The sequence below is a fragment of the Patella vulgata genome, chromosome 7 (genome assembly GCF_932274485.2).
Source record: "Patella vulgata chromosome 7, xgPatVulg1.2, whole genome shotgun sequence".
Lineage (NCBI taxonomy): Eukaryota > Metazoa > Mollusca > Gastropoda > Patellidae > Patella > Patella vulgata.
In genome coordinates this window covers 68,179,024-68,199,817 of record NC_065885.2, presented here as the reverse complement: position 1 = coordinate 68,199,817, position 20,794 = coordinate 68,179,024, and the positions used below count along the sequence as shown (strand labels likewise).

At 38.0% G+C, this 20,794-nt stretch overlaps 1 protein-coding gene and 1 long non-coding RNA gene across 6 annotated transcripts in view; one reads left to right on the top strand and one right to left on the bottom strand.

Annotated features, from left to right (window-relative positions):
* The window catches only part of LOC126828523 (putative adenosylhomocysteinase 3), a 149,943-nt gene that overhangs the window by 46,738 nt on the left and 82,411 nt on the right, over window positions 1-20,794 (bottom strand). The window contains exon 1 of one of the 4 annotated variants that reach the window (XM_050558327.2): window positions 9,446-10,154. The exons of 2 other annotated variants lie outside the window; for them this stretch is intronic. In XM_050558327.2, coding sequence (XP_050414284.1) covers window positions 9,446-9,686 — 241 coding nt within the window. In that variant the 5' untranslated portion in view covers window positions 9,687-10,154. Of the gene's footprint in view, window positions 1-9,445; window positions 10,155-20,794 lie in introns of those variants that run through there. One more of the 4 variants, XM_050558326.2, reaches the window with a different exon arrangement.
* The window catches only part of LOC126828526 (uncharacterized), a 74,574-nt gene continuing 72,502 nt past the window's right edge, over window positions 18,723-20,794 (top strand). Inside the window, exon 1 of one of the 2 annotated variants that reach the window (XR_007683110.2) lies at window positions 18,723-19,051. This is a non-coding gene — a long non-coding RNA (uncharacterized LOC126828526). The remainder of the gene's footprint in view (window positions 19,052-20,794) is intronic. The other variant, XR_007683109.2, reaches the window with a different exon arrangement.

The following is a 20,794-nucleotide window of genomic DNA, read 5'->3' as shown; positions in this document are numbered from 1 at the left end:
ATTACCCATTGTATCGAACTGACTGAAGGCAAGGGAAGAGAGAAATGGGGTTTAACCTCCACTACACACAAACCAGGTCATTTTGGGACTAACATAGTTTAATTTTATTTCTATAATTTGCTTGCGCGTAGGGGTCTTTAGCAGTGGGCGGAAACCAAAGAACCCGGAGAAAAACCCACGAGGTTGGACAGGCAACTCTACTCCTTATTACATACAACCGGGGAATTGAAACCAATGACAGACCTTATGATCAAAACCCCATGGTTTAAACCATTAGTACCCCCCCACCCCCGAATTGTATCTTTAAATTTTGAATGTTACAGATTTGACCTAGAAGTATAAATCATACTGCCATGTTGTGTATGATATTGACACTATAAATGAATAGTTGAGTTGTTATAGGATGGGTTGGTATAATAGTTTGATAGTAAACCATGTTCTATATAACTCTGTTTAGTCTTATCTTTAATACACACCAGTCACCCTGCCATTGATAAAAACCATTAATCATATCTCTATCTCATAATCCTCATTAAAGGTGTACTGTCATTGAGAGAGAGAGAGAGAGAGAGAGAGAGAGAGATGGAAACACTAAAACAATCATGAAGCATTACCATGAGAACCACTTTGGACTTTGGTTCAGTCAGGTCCCGATTTGATTCCGGTGTTGGTCGCTCAGTCAGGTCCGGGGTTTGATTCCAGTGTTGGGCCGAGAATATTCCAGTCTAGTTTCCCCTTTTCAAAAGTGCGAGACGAAGGCCTGACAAGGAAGAGTATCTAGTCTTTCGAATGGGCTCAAGAACTGAGGTCTGGTGTACACGTCTGTGTGCAAGTAAAAGAACCCTTGGAATTCCACTGCTGTCTGGGATAATTCCCACATAGCTACCACACTATATGGTGTACATGTATGCCGGTCTTCAATCACCCAGTCGGGACAGAACAGTAGGACATTCAACCCTGTTTCATTTTTATTAGTGAATTGCAGAATATTTCTCAAGGATTATAGTAAGATGTTATCGTGAAGGTAGGCGGGGTGGGTGGCGGGGGGATGGCCAAATGGTTAGCATGCTCGCGTTCTACCATAAGGTCTGTCATTGAGTCAAGTGGCGTAGTTTCGATACCCCGATTGTACATGACAAGGGGTATGCTTGACTTCAATAGCCTGGCCAAATCAGAACAGTAGGAAATCAAACAACATTTCTTTCGTTTATACATGCCCTTTAATAAACGTTAATAGACTCAGAATAAAGCAGACATTTTCCTCATTAACGACCTACTCTGATAACATCTCAAATTATCTCCCTTGAGATTTATCTTTCACTAGCAGACGGAGAAGTGACATTACAGTCGTCCATGGAATTTGATGGCAGCTCAGCGGGTGACCTTCTCGGGTTGTTTATAACTCATCTAATTACCATAGTGATAGTATCACTTAAGGACGTAGAAATATCTTCCCCAAATCAATCAATTATTGAGAATTAAAGCCTCTCATCCTGGAGCGTCATACAAACCAGAATAATTTATCACGAATCAGTTTTTAATCTGACTAATTGTTGACCATGTATATAAATTTACATATTTTAACAGCCCTGTGGTAATTGAAACAATCTTGAACAATGTCCATAGTTCATCTCTCTATAACATCACGTAAACAAACACCCATTTCAAATTACAGTTTTCAAATATTGTATTTAATGAAATGAAATGGGGTTTAACGTCCAACTGTTCTGATCCGACTGGGCTAATGAAGACAGGCATACGCCATACAGTGTGCTATGATGGACACCGGCGCTACTGCCTACTCTTATATCAAATTCCAACTGTCAAGGGATCTTTTATGTGCAAGCCAATGTATACACTGGCCCTCCGACCTGCCCCACTGACAAGGGGTAACCACGCATGAAAATCCTGATGAACTTTCTGGACCAACAACTGTGGCTCCCTTGTATTTGGGGAATGTGTGGGTTTGTTAGATTCATTAAGGTAATTAGATAATCACGAGATGATGTAACTCGAGTACAAGTCTACCCCATGCTCTTTTAACAAACCCTACATCTGCACCAAATTATTCTTATATCATCGTATTTATAGAATCTTGGTTGAAATATGCCACAGCCATGGCACAATTCTCCAACCTTATTTTTATGCTTAGGCTATGGCACATTTCACACCATATAGCCTAAGGATAAAAATGACGGTCAAATCCCATGCTCGTTTCACAAACCCTACATTTGCACCAAATAATTCTTATGTCATCATATTTGTAGAATCTTGGTTGAAATGCCACAGCCTTGGCAAAATTCCCCAACCTTATTTTTATGCTTAGGCTATGGCACATTTTACACCGTAGCCTAAGGATAAAAATGACGGTCCAATCACGAAGCCTGCATCTGCATCTAGTTATTTTTATGTCATCGTATTTATGGAATGTTGGCACGTATCTAGGATGTGTAAAAGAATTATCTATGTAACCGTGTATTGTTATATATATATATATATATATACGTAGATTATCTTATATTTACATCTCGACCATTTCTCTTCTTATACAACAAAACAACTTGGCTGTTTAACAATTATCATATATATAATACACTACGAGAGACAATGACATTAAACCCCCTCCCTCCATGGCTGTTTAACAATTATCATATACCAGAAGAATGCCCGGCTTCGCTCGGGGGTCATAACCCCGAAACCGGAAGTGGTAGACTAACGCCACCTGGCCTATGTTACTCCCCGGTTCGAGCTACCCCTATACCCCAAATTTCAGACTCAGGGCAGACCTAGTGTAGCTGCCAACCCCGAACAGACAGACAAACGACAGTCACAAATATTAGTAAAGATGATGCACTTAGAGAGGCAATGAAATGACATTAACCCCCCTCCCCTCTGTTCTTATACAACAACACCTTGGCTATTTAACAATTATCATCTATATAAAACCTACCCCCCCCCCCCCCCCGCTCCTCTGTTCCTCTGATCAATATATAGTCTAGAATATTTTTAATTCAATAAATTTGTATTTTATTTATTATGTAGTTATATCATACAATTATCTATGTCTGGTGTTATTACGATATTAAATATAATAAAGCTACGTTTTCTGCATCAACTGCTGCCATCCAGGCTAATAAAGAATGGGGTACAACACGAAGAGTGCTACAAGAGAAATGAAATGAAATGAAGTGAAATGGGGTTTAACGTCCTACTGTTCTGCTCCGAACTGGGCTAATGACGACGGGCATACGGCATACGCCATCGAATTCCAACAGCCAAGGGATCTATCTTTTATGTGCATACCAATGTGTACTCCAGGCCTCAATTTTTCATCCTATCTGACGATGCTTTAATGCCTGGACCAACAAGTGGCCATTCTAATTTCACTGTAACTTCACTATTGGATAAAGATATGTGCAAGACATGAAATAATATTTAATGTCCCACTATTATTATTATTATTACAGCATATTTATAGTGCACCCTTTCATATAACAGGGGCACTTTACAAAGTGACAATGTAAATCACACATAAACAACAAGATTATGGGCATGTTAACGATTGTATACAGAGTCAGTTAAAAGCCTGATTAAATAAATGTGTTTTAAGTTGTTTTTTAAAAGAATATAGAGATGTACAACATCTTAAACTAAATGGTAGATTATTCCATAAAACAGGTGCTTGATAACTAAAAGAACGCTGACCATAAGAGACTAGTTGGACTGTTTTGGGCTTTAAAAGTAGTTTATCTGATGTACATAATGACCGGCCAGGTGTATAAAGTTCTAAAAGATCTGAGAGGTAAACAGGAGCTAAATGATTTAAACATTTAAAAGTAAGTAATAAAATCTTAAAATCAATTTGATATTTAACAGGTTACCAGTGTAAATTATATGAAACAGGAGTTATGTGGGCACCTTTCTTAGTTAAAGTAACAAGTCTAGCCGCAGTATTCTGTACTTTTTGTAATTTATCTATAAGCTATACTCAACCAACCCTGTTAATGAAGATTGGTAGATATGCAGTATGCAATATGCTATGAGGATTAGTAACCTACAACCTAAATTCACTTTCATATCACAGTAACTTGAGAATTGGATAAAGACACCTGTTTAGTGTTGCCTGTTTAGTGATACCTGTTTAGTGTTACCTGTTTAGTGTTACCTGTTTAGTGTTACCTGTGACCATCACATAAGAGATACATAGAACAATATATTAGTAAAACTTTAGTTTAACTCTTTAATCAATCAAACTTCACACAATTGTTTTCCTTGCACCAATAAAAGAGAATGGAAACATAAATTATCCGAGATGAACGTTTGAACATGATAAGATTATTGACAGAGATGAAAGATTATTGACGGCTGTGTAAAAAGTTTTAAGATTATAAATAAATCTGTTACCTTATACATACTGGTGATAAATTATAAAATATGTAAAACTATTGACTTAAACTTAATTCTAACCTTAAATACATAAAATGACAACTATTACATCTATTGATCACGACTATTACATCTATTGATCACGACTATTACATCTATTGATCACTACTATTACATCTATTGATCACGACTATTACATCTATTGATCACGACTATTACATCTATTGATCACGACTATTACATCTATTGATCACGACTATTACAAACAGTAGGGTATTAAAGGTAGTATTTCATCTTTATGTATGTTATGCTGCAGAGAGAGAGAGAGAGAGAGAGAGAGAGAGAGGAGAGAGAGAGAGAGAGGATTGAGAGAGGGGATTGAGAGAGAGAGGGGAGAGAGAGAGAGAGAGAGGGGTGGGAGAGATAGAGCGAGAGAGAGAGAGAGAGAGAGAGAGAGAGAGAGAGAGGGGTGGGAGAGATAGAGAGATAGAGAGAGAGGGAGAGAGAGAGGAGAGAGAGAGAGAGAGAGGATTGAGAGAGGGGATTGAGAGAGAGAGAGGGGAGAGAGAGAGAGAGAGAGGGGTGGGAGAGATAGAGCGAGAGAGAGGAGAGAGGAGAGAGAGAGAGAGAGAGAGAGAGAGAGGATTGAGAGAGGGGATTGAGAGAGAGAGGGGAGAGAGAGAGAGAGAGAGGGGTGGGAGAGATAGAGCGAGAGAGAGGAGAGAGGAGAGAGAGAGAGGGAGAGAGAAATAGAGAGAGAGAGAAGAGAGAGAGAGAGAGAGAGAGAGAGAGAGAGAGAGAGAGAGAGAGAGAGAGAGAGGGGATTGAGAGAGAGGGGAGAGAGAGAGAGAGAGAGAGGGGTGGGAGAGATAGAGCGAGAGAGAGGAGAGAGGAGAGAGAGAGAGAAATAGAGAGAGAGAGAAGAGAGAGATAGAGAGAGGGAGAGAGAGAGGAGAGAGAGATAGAGAGAGAGGAGAGAGAGAGGAGAGAGATAGAGAGAGATAGAGAGAGAGGAGAGAGAGAGAGAGAGAGGATTGAGAGAGGGGATTGAGAGAGAGAGGGGAGAGAGAGAGAGAGAGAGGGGTGGGAGAGATAGAGCGAGAGAGAGGAGAGAGGAGAGAGAGAGAGGGAGAGAGAAATAGAGAGAGAGAGAAGAGAGAGATAGAGAGAGGGAGAGAGAGAGGAGAGAGAGATAGAGAGAGAGGAGAGAGAGAGGAGAGAGATAGAGAGAGAGGAGAGAGAGAGAGAGAGAGAGAGGGATGTGGGGAAGACACAGAGAGGGGATTGAGAGCGAGAGAGAGAGAGAGAGCGAGAGAGAGAGAGAGAGGAGAGAGAGAGATAGAGAGAGAGAGGAGAGAGAGAGAGAGAGAGAGAGAGAGAGAGAGAGAGAGAGAAATAGAGAGAAAGAGGAGAGAGAGATAGAGAGAGGGAGAGAGAGAGGAGAGAGAGATAGAGAGAGGGAGAGAGAGAGGAGAGAGATAGAGAGAGAGGAGAGAGAGAGAGAGAGGGATGTGGGGAAGACACAGAGAGGGGATTGAGAGCGAGAGAGAGAGAGAGAGAGAGAGGAGAGAGATAGAGAGAGGAGAGAGAGAGAGAGAGAGAGAGAGAGAGATTTATGTCCACTCCACACAAACTAGGTCATTTCAGGACTAACATAGGTTCAAATTTTATTTCAATAATTCACTTGTGCGTATGGGTCTTTAGCAGTGGGAGGAAACTGGAGGACCCGGAGAAAACCCACACGGCTGGATAGAAGGACGAGGCTGGATAGAAGGACCATAAAAAAAAATAATTATAAACAAGTAAAAGCCCCCCTCAAATTCGACCAAACCAAGTCACTAAATGTTCAAGGGTAAATAAAATGTTAATTAACGTGGAAAGAAAAAAACAGAGAGAGATGGGGTTTATAGTCCACTTGACACAAACTAGGTCATTTCAGGACTAACATATGGTCCCAGGTACATATTGGCATGCACATAAAAGAACCCTTGACAGTTGGAATTTGAAATAAGACTGCAGCGCTGATGTCTGAGTAAGGTTACCCCAATAGCGAGCTCACTGTATGGCGTAATACACAATCAGAGTAGAATACTAGGATATTATACAAAGCTTCAAAATTTTTTAAAAATAATGCAAGTAATTATGTCAACACGATCCCGAATGTCAATGTTACCTGCCACAGGTAAATTACCTCTGCAGGTAATTCTAACTTTCCTTCATTTTATCCCTTCTGCTGATATTCTAGTCTATCTTTCTATGAGCAGAAGGACTAAAATGACGTCACAGATTTTTTATTGGCAGAAAGTTATGAGCACTCACGGAGAACGGTGAAAATCGCCATTGTTGAAATTTACCTGTGGCAGACAATATTGACATTGGGGTTCGTGGTATACTTATGGAAATGATATGTTGACATAATTACTTGTATCATTTAAAAAAAATTATGAAGCTTTTCTGGTGAGCTTTAAAGCCACCACCATTTGATTTGGGATACTGTTACATGTACTCCAAACAAGGAGATTAAGTAAAGAGTTAAAGACGTGGGTAAAAGTTGCGGACGTCAGTCAAGTGTTATATTGTCACCTGTACGTCAGACAGTGGGATTGTGGGATTATTGACATTAAGTCACACGTGGAGTGTTTTAGACACTGTCATATCGTTACAGTCAAATACCAACCTAGTTTGTCTTGTATTAACTACACAAATATTACCTACGACTAAACTAACTAGTTACCTTCAGTAACTATCGACAACATCTATATTAACTAACCCCTCAAACCTTCACAACTAAACTAACTAGTTACCCGCAGTAACCATTGACAACATCTATATTAACCCCTCAAACCTTCAGGAAATGGTGGGGAAGGCGCGAATTTTTAAACATGCATTATGCAAGAACTAAATCTGCCTACTGCTGGTCTTTCTTTAGGCCTGATATGTTATCTAAATTATTAATTAGACATTAATTAACTTATCAAGACCATAATCAACTCTCGATGTCATCGTTAGCTTACGATATTTAGTGGATTTAATTACGTTATTTGATGGATGATTTAACTTTGTTTATTATCGTACCAACGGTTATAATGACGATATTATCTTAAAGTAACCAAGTCTCTAACTCAATATCATCCAAAATCTTCAACATTGAAAACACAAATTATTTGTCAATTTAAATCAAAATTGATGTTGTGATCTTACGGGGAAAAGATGGGCTTCTGATATCCAATAATTAAGACAAAATAAACATTTTACCGTTGGTACACAAATCGTGTACCATGGTGCATTTCAGCGCCATTTTTAACAAGGGACTCGTAGAAAGAGGCTAGATATACTCCACAAGTCATGTCAAACGGTGACGTCATATTCATATCTGGAGAGCATGCGCAATAAATACTATTGGTATAGAGTGGAATAACCAGACGCTAGGGATTGCCATTGGATTGAGACTTCTGGCGTATTTCCCCGAACATAACTGATTAGAAATTGCAGTAAAAACAGAAACGAATGAATGTAAATCAGTTTATATACATTCATATTACATTATTATATACGTTGGGACCCATTTGTGTCAATTTCTAGATCCAAAATATTAGCGATTTAGCTCCTTTAATGTCGCTTTAAAACATACAGGTTAGATCATAAGGTCTGTCATTGAATCAAGTGGCGTGGTTTCGATTCCCCGGTTGTACGTGACAAGGAGTAGAGTTGCCTGTCCAACCTCGTGGGTTTTCTCCGGGACTTCTGGTTTCCTCCCACAACTAAAGACCTGTGTGTTGCACAATCCAAGACAGGCTTGAGAGAGAAACTGAGAGAGAAATGAGGTTTAACATCCACTCGACACAGACTAGGTCATTTCTGGACTAACATATGGTTCAATTTTATTTCAATAATTTGCTTGTGCGTAGGGGGCTTTAGCAGTTGGAGGAAACCGGAGGACCCGGAGAAAACCCACGAGGTTGGCCGGCATGCCTGAGATGAGTGAAAAGCTTTCTGTATTATGTGATATGAACCATTACTAGTTCATGGGGGACACCGCCCCTGGACACGTGACTAGGCAGTTTGGGGTGATCTAAGGGACTCCACCACTGAGCATGCGGTCTAATGGGCCCCTATTTAGGTGTTAAAGGGTTTAGTCCATTTAAAATAAATTAATTTAATGTCGAAATGATTTTCTAAACTGTTGAAAGGAAACTGAAATCAATTAATGAACATTCCACATTACGTTACATTTAGTCCCAACTGAAATAAATTAATTCAATATGAAATAATTTTCTCCACCCATGAATTACAAAAGGAAATAGAAATCTATTAATATTCACCTACTTTAATCACTTTCCTATCGGCCTTCATTTGTCTGGTTGCACAGCACAGAAAACTACGACGTTATAATTAAAACCTCATTTCCCATTTCTATATATATATATAGAGAGAGAAATGGGGTTTAACGTCCTTCGACACAAACTAGGTCATTTTGGTTGGGACTAACATATGGTTCAATTTTATTTCAATAATTTACTTGCGCGTAGGAGTGAACCGGAGGATCTGGAGAAAACTCACGAAGTTGCACAACCGAGGAATCGAAACCATGCCAATTGACTCAATGATATCCCACTTTAAACCAGAAGCTTATGTTTAGTAATTAGCTTATTGATTTATTAAGTTTTTATTTGTCGTGATGGACTTACAGACAGGAATTATTACTTCAGAGATCGTTGTTTTGACACGATTTCATATTACGAGTTAAATTGGGACCAATCATAGGTGAGATCATAACGAAGTATTTATAAGACAGATAAAACGAAAGAAAATGATAAACTCCACTGTGCCACAATGACATCCTTTTAATTTAAAATCTGGCGCATTTATATATATATCTGAAAATATCAGCATAGCCGTAAAGCTGCACTACTTTGTTTCACGGTAAACGATGAAAAGATAAAAGGTATGCCGACACAATCTGATTTAGTAACATTTTTAAAATATTTTTTGCTCACCTGGGGAGCTCATCAGATATAATGTCATTGTCATATAAATATATGTATATATATATACTTACACAGTGAGTCGACGGTACCGGTACTAGCATTACTAGACCGTCGGTCAATACTGCCCATTAACTGCTGAGTAATTCTCTTATCTAGTTGCACTGAATGACGCTTACGTCCCGCTCGGGCACGGTACGCTTCCTCCCCGCCATCCTCTAAATTAGCCATTTTCTCTCCGGAATTAAACTTATCAAAATTCTCCGTAGATGAATTGTTATTGCTCCGGAAACTGAACATTTTCTTGGACAACATTTTGTCGGTTTATTTGCTGAAGTGGCGACTGTTTTTATCTATAATTTGACATGAACACAAGACGAAGGTAGAAGAAGCAGACGGTCTTAAGGTAAAACACACACACACCCGTACGTAACAGCCTTCAGCAGTAGATTATAGTATTGCACCCTTTGTGTCTGTTGGCTTTAACCTTCAGAACGACAGTCAAGTTCACTGCCGTTTGTACTGCTGTATTTATAGTAGTAGTAAAAACTCTCTGTCTCTCAGATTTATTCCATATTTAATAAAGACTTAAACAACAATAACAGCCCCCCACCTATTATACTACTACCTCAGTTAAACCAGTCAATCATTGATATACCAATAGACCACGGTCCAATATACACCAGTAAATTCTATATATCACAGTTCAAACCTCACATCAATTCATATTACACACAACCAACATCAGTAACTTGTCCAGTCAGACTCACCAATAGGAATTACAAGGAATATTTTTACCAATACAGATTTAAAGATAGAATCAACCTGCACCTACCCACACCGTCATGGAATCACCTATAGATTTAATGTTTGTATTCAGCTTCAGGTCATTCTCATTGACAAAAATAGGGGTGTTCAGGTAAGCAGGAATATTCTATTTTGTATTGATACAAGTTTAACTGGTTATAGAAATGTAAAAATAAGGTTGTATTAATTATCATTTGTAAGAATAGATTTTATTTAACACGATTTACGATCAGACATATAAAGTGGCTGTGTTTTGATCGATTTCTAATTCTGATCCTTCAATATCTCATTATGATATTTTATTACATTTCATGTTTATTTACATTGGATACTAGTTTAAAGGGGAACTCATTATTGAAGGAGAACTTGTATTAAAGGAGAAAACTCATTATCAAAGAGAGGAGTGGGAATCATTATTAAAGGGGGGAACTCATTATTAAATTCGAACCTCATAATTAAAGGGGGAACCTCAATAAAAAAAGAGGGGGTAATTCGTTATTAAAGGGAGGGCTCATTATTTAAAGGGAGGGCTCATTATTAAAAGGGGTATATAGTTATTAAAGGCAGGTCTCATTATTAAAAGGGGTATATAGTTATTAAAGGGAGGGCTCATTTTTATAAGGGGTATATAGTTATTAAAGGGAGGGCTCATTATTAAAAGGGGTATATAGTTATTAAAGGGGGGGCTCATTATTAAAAGGGGTATACAGTTATTAAGGGAGGTCTCATTATTAAAAGGGGTATATAGTTATTAAAGGGAGGGCTCATTATTAAAAGGGGTATATAGTTATTAAAGGGGGGGCTCATTATTAAAAAGGGAGGGCTCATTATTAAAAGGGGGCTCATGAACTCATTATTAAAGGGAAAAACTTGTTATTAAAGCCTGAATTCAATATTAAAGGGGTAGAACTCATTATCAATGGGAAAAACTCTTTATTAAAGGGGACATATCAGTATAAAAGAAGGGGAACTCATTATAAATGAGGTAATTTTGTTATTCCAGAGCAGAAATCATTAATGGGGAGATTGTAAATCAGTAATTAAAGATTTCACTCAATACACTCGAGATTCAAGTCAAAACTAATGTTCTGAAAACAATTTCTTTTTATCTGATAATCATGTAACACAGGTTACCACAGGTTACCACAGGTTACCACAGGTTAACACAGGTTACACAGGTTACCACAGGTTACACAGGTTACCACAGGTTACCACAGGTTACCACAGGTTAACACAGGTTATTAAATTACACTCGTATAAAAACCTCAGCCTGCACAACCTCAATTTTCTCCCTCAACCTTTGCACCATTTTAGCGGTTTAAGAGGAACACAGTTTGGCGTTGATCCTTGTGTATGGGGCTCTAGTCACGCCACATCAATCCTGTATGTATCTGAATCCCTGTTTTCATACAGAATTGATTTTATAGCAACCAACAATTAATATATCATGTTGCTTCTCTTTTATTTAAATTTTTTTTATGAAAACACTCTGCTCAAAAGCTTTTAACAACCAAAGTGTTTTAACCAAATTAGTATATTGATCCACAGTTGTATTATTTATTTACATATTTTTTTTTTTTTTTACACAGTATAATTAAATCAACTGAGGTCGAACTACTGTATTGATTATTATATATGCCTTGAGTCAAGAGGCGGGGTTTCGATTCCCCGCTTGTACGTGACAAGGAGTAGCGTTGCCTGTCAAACCTCATGGGTTTTTTTAAGGTCCTCCGGTTTCCTCCCACTGCTAAAGACCCCAACGCCCAAGTGAATTAATGAAATAAAATTGAATCATGTGTTAGTCCCGAAATGACCTAGTTTATGTTGGGTGGATGTTAAACCCCATTTCTCTCTATATATATAGATATCTTGAGAGCTACAGTGGATCAATGAGTAAGATGCTGGCTTGTTAACCAGGAGGTTGGCTGAGAAAATTCCTAAGGATGTTCTGAAGTGGTTTCCCCATGTCTGATGCCCAGGAAGGAGGGCCCCGACAAGAAAGTGTCTAGTCGTTCGGATGGGCCATAAACCATGGTCCTTTATACATATTGGCATGCATGTAAAAGAACCCTTGACAGTTGGAATTCGATATAAGAGTAGACCCGTGATTCTCAACCAGTGTGCCGCGAAATTTTGGACGGCACACTAAGAAAATGAAAAAAACCATGTGATCCCAACTGAGTATTCATTGGTTCCTACTGATAAGGTCATAGCTGTGTTTTTCTTTATTTAGTTTGAGTCACTTTATGTGCCTATGACTAGTCTGTGTCTACGGGTGTATGTCGTCTATATCTTGCCATGTATTTATTTTGCAAAATTTAAATATTTTTCATATATATTTAGCCAGGTGTGCCGATAATTTTTTCAAGTGTTCCAAGGTGTGCCGTTGGCAAAAAAAGGTTGAGAACCACTGCAGTTGACAGTAGCACCGCTGTCCATGCAAAATGTCCTTATAACACACTGTATGGTGTAAGCCTGTCTTCATTAGCCCAGTAGGAGCAGAACAGTAGGACGTTAAACCCTAGTTTGTGTCGAGTGGACGTTAAACCCCATTTCATTTTATTTATATATGTCTTCCATACAGCTTTTGAGGAGTTTAAAATGTAAAAGAGATAGGGAGAGAAATGGGGGCTAACGTCCACTCGACACAAACTAGGACATTTTGGGACTAACACATGGTTTAATTTTATTTCAATAATTTGCTTGCGCATAGGGGTCTTTAGCAGTGGGAGGAAACCGGAGGACCCGGAGAAAACCCATGAGGTTGGACAGGCGACCCTACTCCTTGTCACGTACAACTGGGGATTCGAAACCACGACAGTCGAGTCAATGACAGACTTTATGATACAACAGTGTGCTAACCATTCAGCCATCCACCCCCCCCCCCCCCTTTTAAAATGTAAAAGAAATTAGTGCTAGATACACAAGATTAAATGATACCTGGGTTACAGTGATATATGTCTTCCATTGTGGCTCAAAATAAAGCTTTAAAAAGAATTTAAAAAGAAATATTTGTGAACGAGACAGTGTAGAGAGTTAAAACGTAATCTTGAATTAATTGTTATTATTACACTCCAACTTGAACAATAATCAATTTCTATCTCAACAAGTTGGCAGATGTCCATTTACCCCGAGGTTACCGTCTAACAACTGCTTTAATTCATCTATAATCAGTGTAATAAGACAAGGAAGGAAGTAATTTATCTATCACACTGTATCACACACACACTGGCCCTTCTTCATATCACTCGTGTTGTTATTACGTAATTGTTGTCTGTAACCTGTTGTATTGGTTTTAAATTAATTATTGTTTTAGAGATTTAAATGGTCATTGGTATTCTAGGAACCGCATGCTATCTCTGTTCAGTTTAAGGAATTTGGATCCCCCCCCCCCCCAAAGACTTTTTACCCCAGTCACCTATCCATCGGTTTTGTAATGCAAAGATAATAAAGGACTTAAGAATTAGGAAGGCTTGTAGACTCTAGAACATTAAGCGGGGTTTATGTCAACTTTGAAACTCAGAGCAACTAGTCGCAGTCAGTTGCAAGGTTGCTTAAGTCGATCATATCAGCAACTGGCAGCAACTGAATTCTGGGCGCTTATGTCAACTCGGAACTGATAGCGATCATACTTAACATGTGACTGTTAATTTATTCATCACGTGATTAACAAAATGGTGAATAACTCAGAAGAAGCAACCCAAAGGCACGGTCGGTCTTTCTACAATTCTATTAGTATATTTTTGTCAACATCATCATTTGAAAAGTGTGTGTCTTCGTTCGCTTCCATTTGCTTATTTATAAAGTCACATGACACATGTTTCTTATCACGTGATATTATTTCCAGTTGCAACAATGCTCATGTGGACTGAAGCTAGTTACCGCTAGTTGCAGTCAGTTGCAGAAAGTTGCAGAAAGTTGCAACTGACTGCAACTAGTTGCTTTGAGTTGTATGAGGCACTCAGGTCGACTTTTTTCAGTTGCCCCCAGTTGTCGAAACGGCAGTTGCTTTCAGTTGCAAGGTCGACATAAGCCCCCCTTTACATCTGTCATCAAACAGATTTGACTTTTTTTTCTGGTTTTTTTTTTTTTATTGATATATTACTATATTTCCGACACAAAGTGTGACGTTATATCCATACACAAAATGGGGTGTTATACACAGTAGAGAGTGTCAATCTGTTATTCACAACAGAAGGCACAAAAGTGGGTGTTAATCTGTTATACAAAGACAAGGGTGTTACACACAAAAATGGAAAGTGTACATATTCTTTTCTGATTTGGAAATCTTACAACTTGACAGGTGTCATACTCAAGGCAGGTTATGCCAACTATATAGAACATGTGATACCACTTGTCTCTAGACCACCTGATGCTACTTGTCTCTAGACCATCTGATAACACTTTTCTCTAGACCACCTGATACCACTTGTATCTAGACCATCTGATACCACATGTCTCTAGACCACCTGATACCACTTATCTCTAGACCACCTGATGCTACTTGTCCCTCCTTCAGAAAGTTCAAACAGACAACCATTTCACTTGATGTTTTATAATCAAGAAAAAACTCCTCTCAATTTACAATCCACAGAATATAAAATGGACATATTTTAATCTATTCTGCATCAACAAAGCTATAATGACATAATCATTGAAATAAACTTGTTGTACTATAAGTTAGTTAAGCTATACAACTTTACCTTGGGGTCTCTCTCTCTCTCTCTCTCTCTCTCTCTGTCTCTGTCTCTCCTGCAGCCGGCAACCCGGAACAGACAGACAGGTAGAATAAACAAACCGTAGCCATCTCTGGTTTGGGGGGGGGGGGGATCAACGCACCCTGATTCCCCGGTTGTACGTGACAAGGAGTAGGGTCGCCTGTCCAACCTCGTGGGTTGTCTCTTGGTCCTCCGGCTACCTCCCACGACCAAAGACCCCTACGTGCAAGCGAATTATTGAAATAAAATTAAACCATGTGTTAGTCCCGAAATGACGTAGTTTGTGTCAAGTAGACTTAAACTCTCTCTCTCTCTTTCTTTCTCTCTCTCTCTCCTCTCTCTCTCTCCTCTCCTCTCTCTTTCCTCCCCCCTCTCTCCCACTCTTCTCCCCCCCACTCTCCCACTCTTCTCCCCCTTCTCTCCCACTCTTCTCCCCCTTCTCTCCCCCTCTCTCCCACTCTTCTCCCCCTCTCTCCCCATTGTACACACTGTGTTTATGAATTACTCAGTACTGCATCGGATAAACTCATATGTCTATCTCTTACTGTACGAACTGTATTGATGAATTAAATATGTAGTTATATAATAAACAGGGTTTTTTTTATTAAATTAGTTGATATTAGTTGATATATTTCTATAGAAACAGGTGATGTTTTAAATTATACAGATCTGTAAACCCTACATCAATAAATAAAAACATGTTTATTGATATAATAGTTCTATTTGTCTGCTTCAACTCAGATCGACAACGTTCAGGTAATAAAATAAAATACAATTTAATGTCCTATAGGCATACAGATAAATTGTTCCCAAACATCGTCTTTTCCCTTTACCCTTCATCAGTCTAGGTTCTTTTACGTGACAAAAAGTAGGGTCGCCTCCTGTCCAACCTTGTGGGTTTTCTCCAGGCCCACCAATTTCCTCCCACTGCTAAAGATCCCTACGCACAAGCTGATTATTGAAATAAAATAGAACCATGTGTTAGTCCTGAAATGACATAGTTTGTGTTGAGCACATTAATCTCTCTCAGAAACTGGTTATTTTTGTACCATCCGACTGACTAGACTCTGTCCCTTGCCTGGTCCTCCATCTTACACCACTGACGAGGGAGACAGGGTCAACACTACATGTAGGATTGAACTTGGGACTTCCTAGTTAGTGAGTCTGCGCTGTATTCACTGAGCCCTGGTGGCTCATATTAATTGAATGTAATAGAGGTTAAGATGTGGATTTTGGAGGGATGGAGGTCGGACGTTGGGTGGATTTTGGAGGAATGGAGGTCGGACGAGGGGTGGATTTTGCCATGATAGGATGTTTTCAAGCCTATCATAAGGCAACCTGACACCTGTCACAGACTTTGCTAGGTACCATGATTAACCAATCAGCAATGATGTTACTAGTGCAATACCCACAGTTCTGTGCAAAACACGCCTAAAGCTCGCAGTAACAGACCGTTTCATTGGCTAATCCCTCACACCATTCAGAACATGTCAATGATAACAATTCTTCCAGATCCTAGTGTAATAAAGACAAGTAAAACGAAATTTTAAACTAGAAAAACGAAACGAAATAGGATCTGTGTTTTATTCAGATTGTGCCTGTAATAATTGGTGTGTCTGTGGACAGGTGCCCTGTCTGTGGACAGGTGCCCTTTATGTTGAATGTTTTTATAAACATTAAAGCAGGATATATCCATATGTTTTTCTTTTAAAATTGCATTATGTAAAAGCTAAATCTGCATATGTCAGGTTTTTAAACTGGCTTCAAATGTTATACAGTATATATCAATGTTTAGACACTTTAAGCCCATAAACGACCCGCTAGATCATCAGAAGGCTATGATATTAAATGGATTGGAACAGCCACGCCATTTAATAATTTAATGATAAATTCAAGACTTTGTTTATTATCATAGCAATGGTACTTGACAATCGAGACTATCTTTGCTCAATGATATCTTTGCTCAGAATAAAGTACTTTGACCGAAATTAATAGGACTGAAATTTTCAATATATTCCTTTTGTATTGTCTATATATTTTAACAAGAAAGGCCCCGTCTATAATGTTATCTTTGATAATATTCTACATGTAATTGAGAAAGATGTCAATGAACGCCAACCTCCTTAATTAATGCAAATTACAAACAAAATATTCATCCAAAGAAAAACATCTGAGGGATTAGAATATAAAACTGCTTTTAACTCAATATCAAATAACATCATATATATCAAAATTCTTTCTTTCAGAAATCAATATTTTTTGGACCTTAGATATTTTTGTTTAATATTATTAGCTTATCTATTTAGTTTATTAGGCCCCTAATGGTAGGAGAACGCATCAAACACAACAAGTAAATAGTAAAAACCTGTAATAAATAATATAAGTACTATCAGATAGAGAGAGAGAGAGAGAGGGAGAGAGAGAGAGAGGGAGAGAGAGAGAGAGGTAGAGAGAGAGAGAGAGAGAGAGAGAGAACTGGTCATATTTACCTACACTTCTAACTTTCAAATTTTAAAAGTCACATGGCTAAAATACAGTCTCTTAGTATTTCACACATCTCTACTCGACACAAACTAGTTAATTTCGGGACTAACACATGGTTCAATTTCATTTCAATAATTCTCTTGTGCGTAGGGGTCTTTAGCAATGCGAGGAAACTGAAAGAGCCAGAGAATATTCTAGAGATGACCCTACCCGTGCACTATACTGTATAGGGATACAGGTTTCATGAAAAGGAGGGCATTTGAAATCCTCTCCACAGAGTGCCCCATCTACAAATCTCTACAACTCAGGGCCAGCGTTTCTCGAAATCTTAACTAAAGATAAAATCCAAATTCTAGTAGATACTTCAATTTTAATTGGTTAAGCACTAAAATCAATCTAATATTATCCAATCAAATTACAAAAATTTGGATTTTATCTTAGTTAAAATTCCGTGAAACAGGCCCCAGGTATCGTGTAGTTGTGCTGTTTTATAGCAGGAGTTTCTGTTTTTAATGTTTAGTTTCAAACCACTGTTGGAAAACCATTGCAAAAAAAAATAGGTTCCTACTGTCACATAGTTTAAATTAGTTCATCTAGATTAGATAACGAGTGTAAGGTTTTAAACTATTTACCTTCAAGCCGTGCTCAGTAATTAATTAGTCTGTTTTCCAAATCAAATATTAAATGCCTGAGTTGTAATTAACTTATACCTGTTGTAATTAACTTATACCTGTTGTAATGGCAATACCTGAGTTGTAATAGCAATACCTACCATGTGTAGTTCATCTCTTAAATTTAGGCTTACAAAATTGGTAAATTTTTATAAAAAAAATCTGTTATTCTCTTTTCAATTTCGCAAGTACGTATGCTAATACTACAGAAACATACACGATAATGGTTATATAGAAATAAAAATAAATCAACTCTTATTTGAATAAAACTATTGTATATCATGAAATTATGTAAATTTAGATCGCGTTGTGGGTAAAGCTGTGTTAAGGTTACTAGGACCATAAACTGACGTGACTACAAGTCTATTGAGAAAATTACCTGTTTCAAATGCCCCCCCCCCCAAAAAAAAATATATCATGTATTAAGGGGGCTGCTTTAATTACTTTAGTGTATAGATTTCATATCTTGCCAAGCAAGGGCCCAGTAGATCACTTTTAAATATTTCAATATCTTTTTTAAGGTTTAGGGCGTTTGCTTGGGTCCCTTTAACTCTGTTGGTGGTGAGTAAAACGCGAACTGCACATAAAATAAATAACACAAGATGGCGATGTATAAATAACAAGACAATATTGTTAATGGTACGAGAATAAATGTCATGGGAAACATTTATATAGAACAGAGCGTATAATGGTCTCCTAGTCGTAATTGAGTATTCATGAGATATTATATTTATCAAACACCGAGAAGCAGAGATCATCATGTTATAAAACAGATGGACTGCCGCGATAAAACTGTAAACGTGATGGAACATTCAACAAGTAAATGTTTGACTTATATACATGGTTTGACATGCAATGCATGTGTACAGTATTTACACTGATATTTATAGCGTCTGTCAGTAAGTTGGCATAAACGTCTGGGCTTGTAGCCAACAAGGTGGTTGACTTGATTATCCAGTTTTCTCATTAGATAAACAGTAACAACCTATCGGTCCTCAAGGTGAGTACATGTATGTTTAGTCGTTAACGAAGTTTAATACTTTCATTGTAATTTATTGAAACTGATCATATTTTTATTTTAAATTCCAATACGGGTATTATTTGTTTACAGTCATTGGGAAAAAAAAAAAAAATTTTCACGATTTTATCATTCTCAAAAAACTCAAGGACTGCATTGTTAATTCGTTTGTTTTTTCTTTTTTGGGTCTTTTTATTTTGTCATTTGAGAAAAAAAAAAGAACAAAAATTCATTACCATTTGAGAAAGAGAGACTTATTTGGGATATAACATATGATACAATTTTTATTAAATAATTCGCTTGCATGTAAGACAAGGACCCCAATTGAATATCAAATTGGGATGTTAATGTGGTCAAATGTCTTTTAATAATTTATCAACGTATCGTGTTCATTTCTTATTTTCCAGCCATTACCTAAAATAGATTTTTCATTCTGTAACTTTTAGTTAACAGGATAAATCTCAACAACAATTTATTGATTGTCAGTTTGTTGTGTACGTGTAAATATTTAATGTGTTCCTGGTAAAAAATTTCACATTAATCTCACAGAAATCGTTTATCTGCTGTCAAAAACAGAGATTGTTTAACAGTTTTTTGTGTCCGTAACAAATTGATCATATTATATATTCTTGTGTAAACGCATCAAATTATTTTCAATCCAAGTGTCTGTTTTTTTTCGTCAGATTTAAAAGTCTCTGTAATCATAAAGAATTCCTCCGTGAATTAATCCAGGTTATCAGACTTAAACCGGGGGAGGGGGGAAGGGAGGGAGAGGGGAGAGAGGCGACAGAGAGAGAGAGACAGAGAAATGGAGTTTAACGTCCACTCGACACAAACTAGGTCATTTCAGGACTAACATATGGTTTAATTTTATTCAATAATTCGCTTGCACGTAGGGGTCTTTAGCAGTGGGAGGAAACCGGAGGACCCGGAGAAAAAAACCCACGAGGTTGTACAGGCAACCCTACTCCTTGTCACGTACAACTGGGGATTTGAAACCACGCCAGTTGACTCAATGACAGACTTTATGATACAGCGTGCACACGCTAACCATTCAGCCATCACCCTCACCCCCCAGAGAGAGAGACAGACAGACAGAGCGAAAGACACAGAGAGAGAGAGAGAGACAGACACACACACACAAACTAGGTCATTTTGGGACTAACACAGTTCAATTTTATTTCAATAATTCGCTTGTGCGTAGCGGTCTTTTGCAATGGGAGGAAAACGGAGAGATCAGTGAAAACCCACAAAGTTCGACAGGCGATCTTACTCCTTGTCACTTACAAGCCGGGAATCGAAACCACGCCACTTGACTCAATGACAGACCTTATGATTCTACTTGCACGCGTTAACCATTCGGCCACCCAAACCCCGTTAAATCAGAAGATGTATGGATTATTTTGATTAATGCCAGTGAAATTAGTGGACTAATTAAATAAATAGCTATATATATATCCTCTAGTGTTTTACAGATATTAATTACAATGTATCCTCCAGTGAATTCTATTAAACCTGTAAATATTTGTTACAATGTATCCTCCAGTAAATTCTATTAAACCTATAAATATTTTTTACTAGCGATTGACCCGATGTAACACGGGTATAGACATGAGTCATAATTAGCTTAACTACACAACCTGAAGTGGTAGACCATCGTCACCAGGCCTATGATACGCCCCGGTCCATGCTACCCCATTACACTTAATTTCAGCGTCGGGGCAG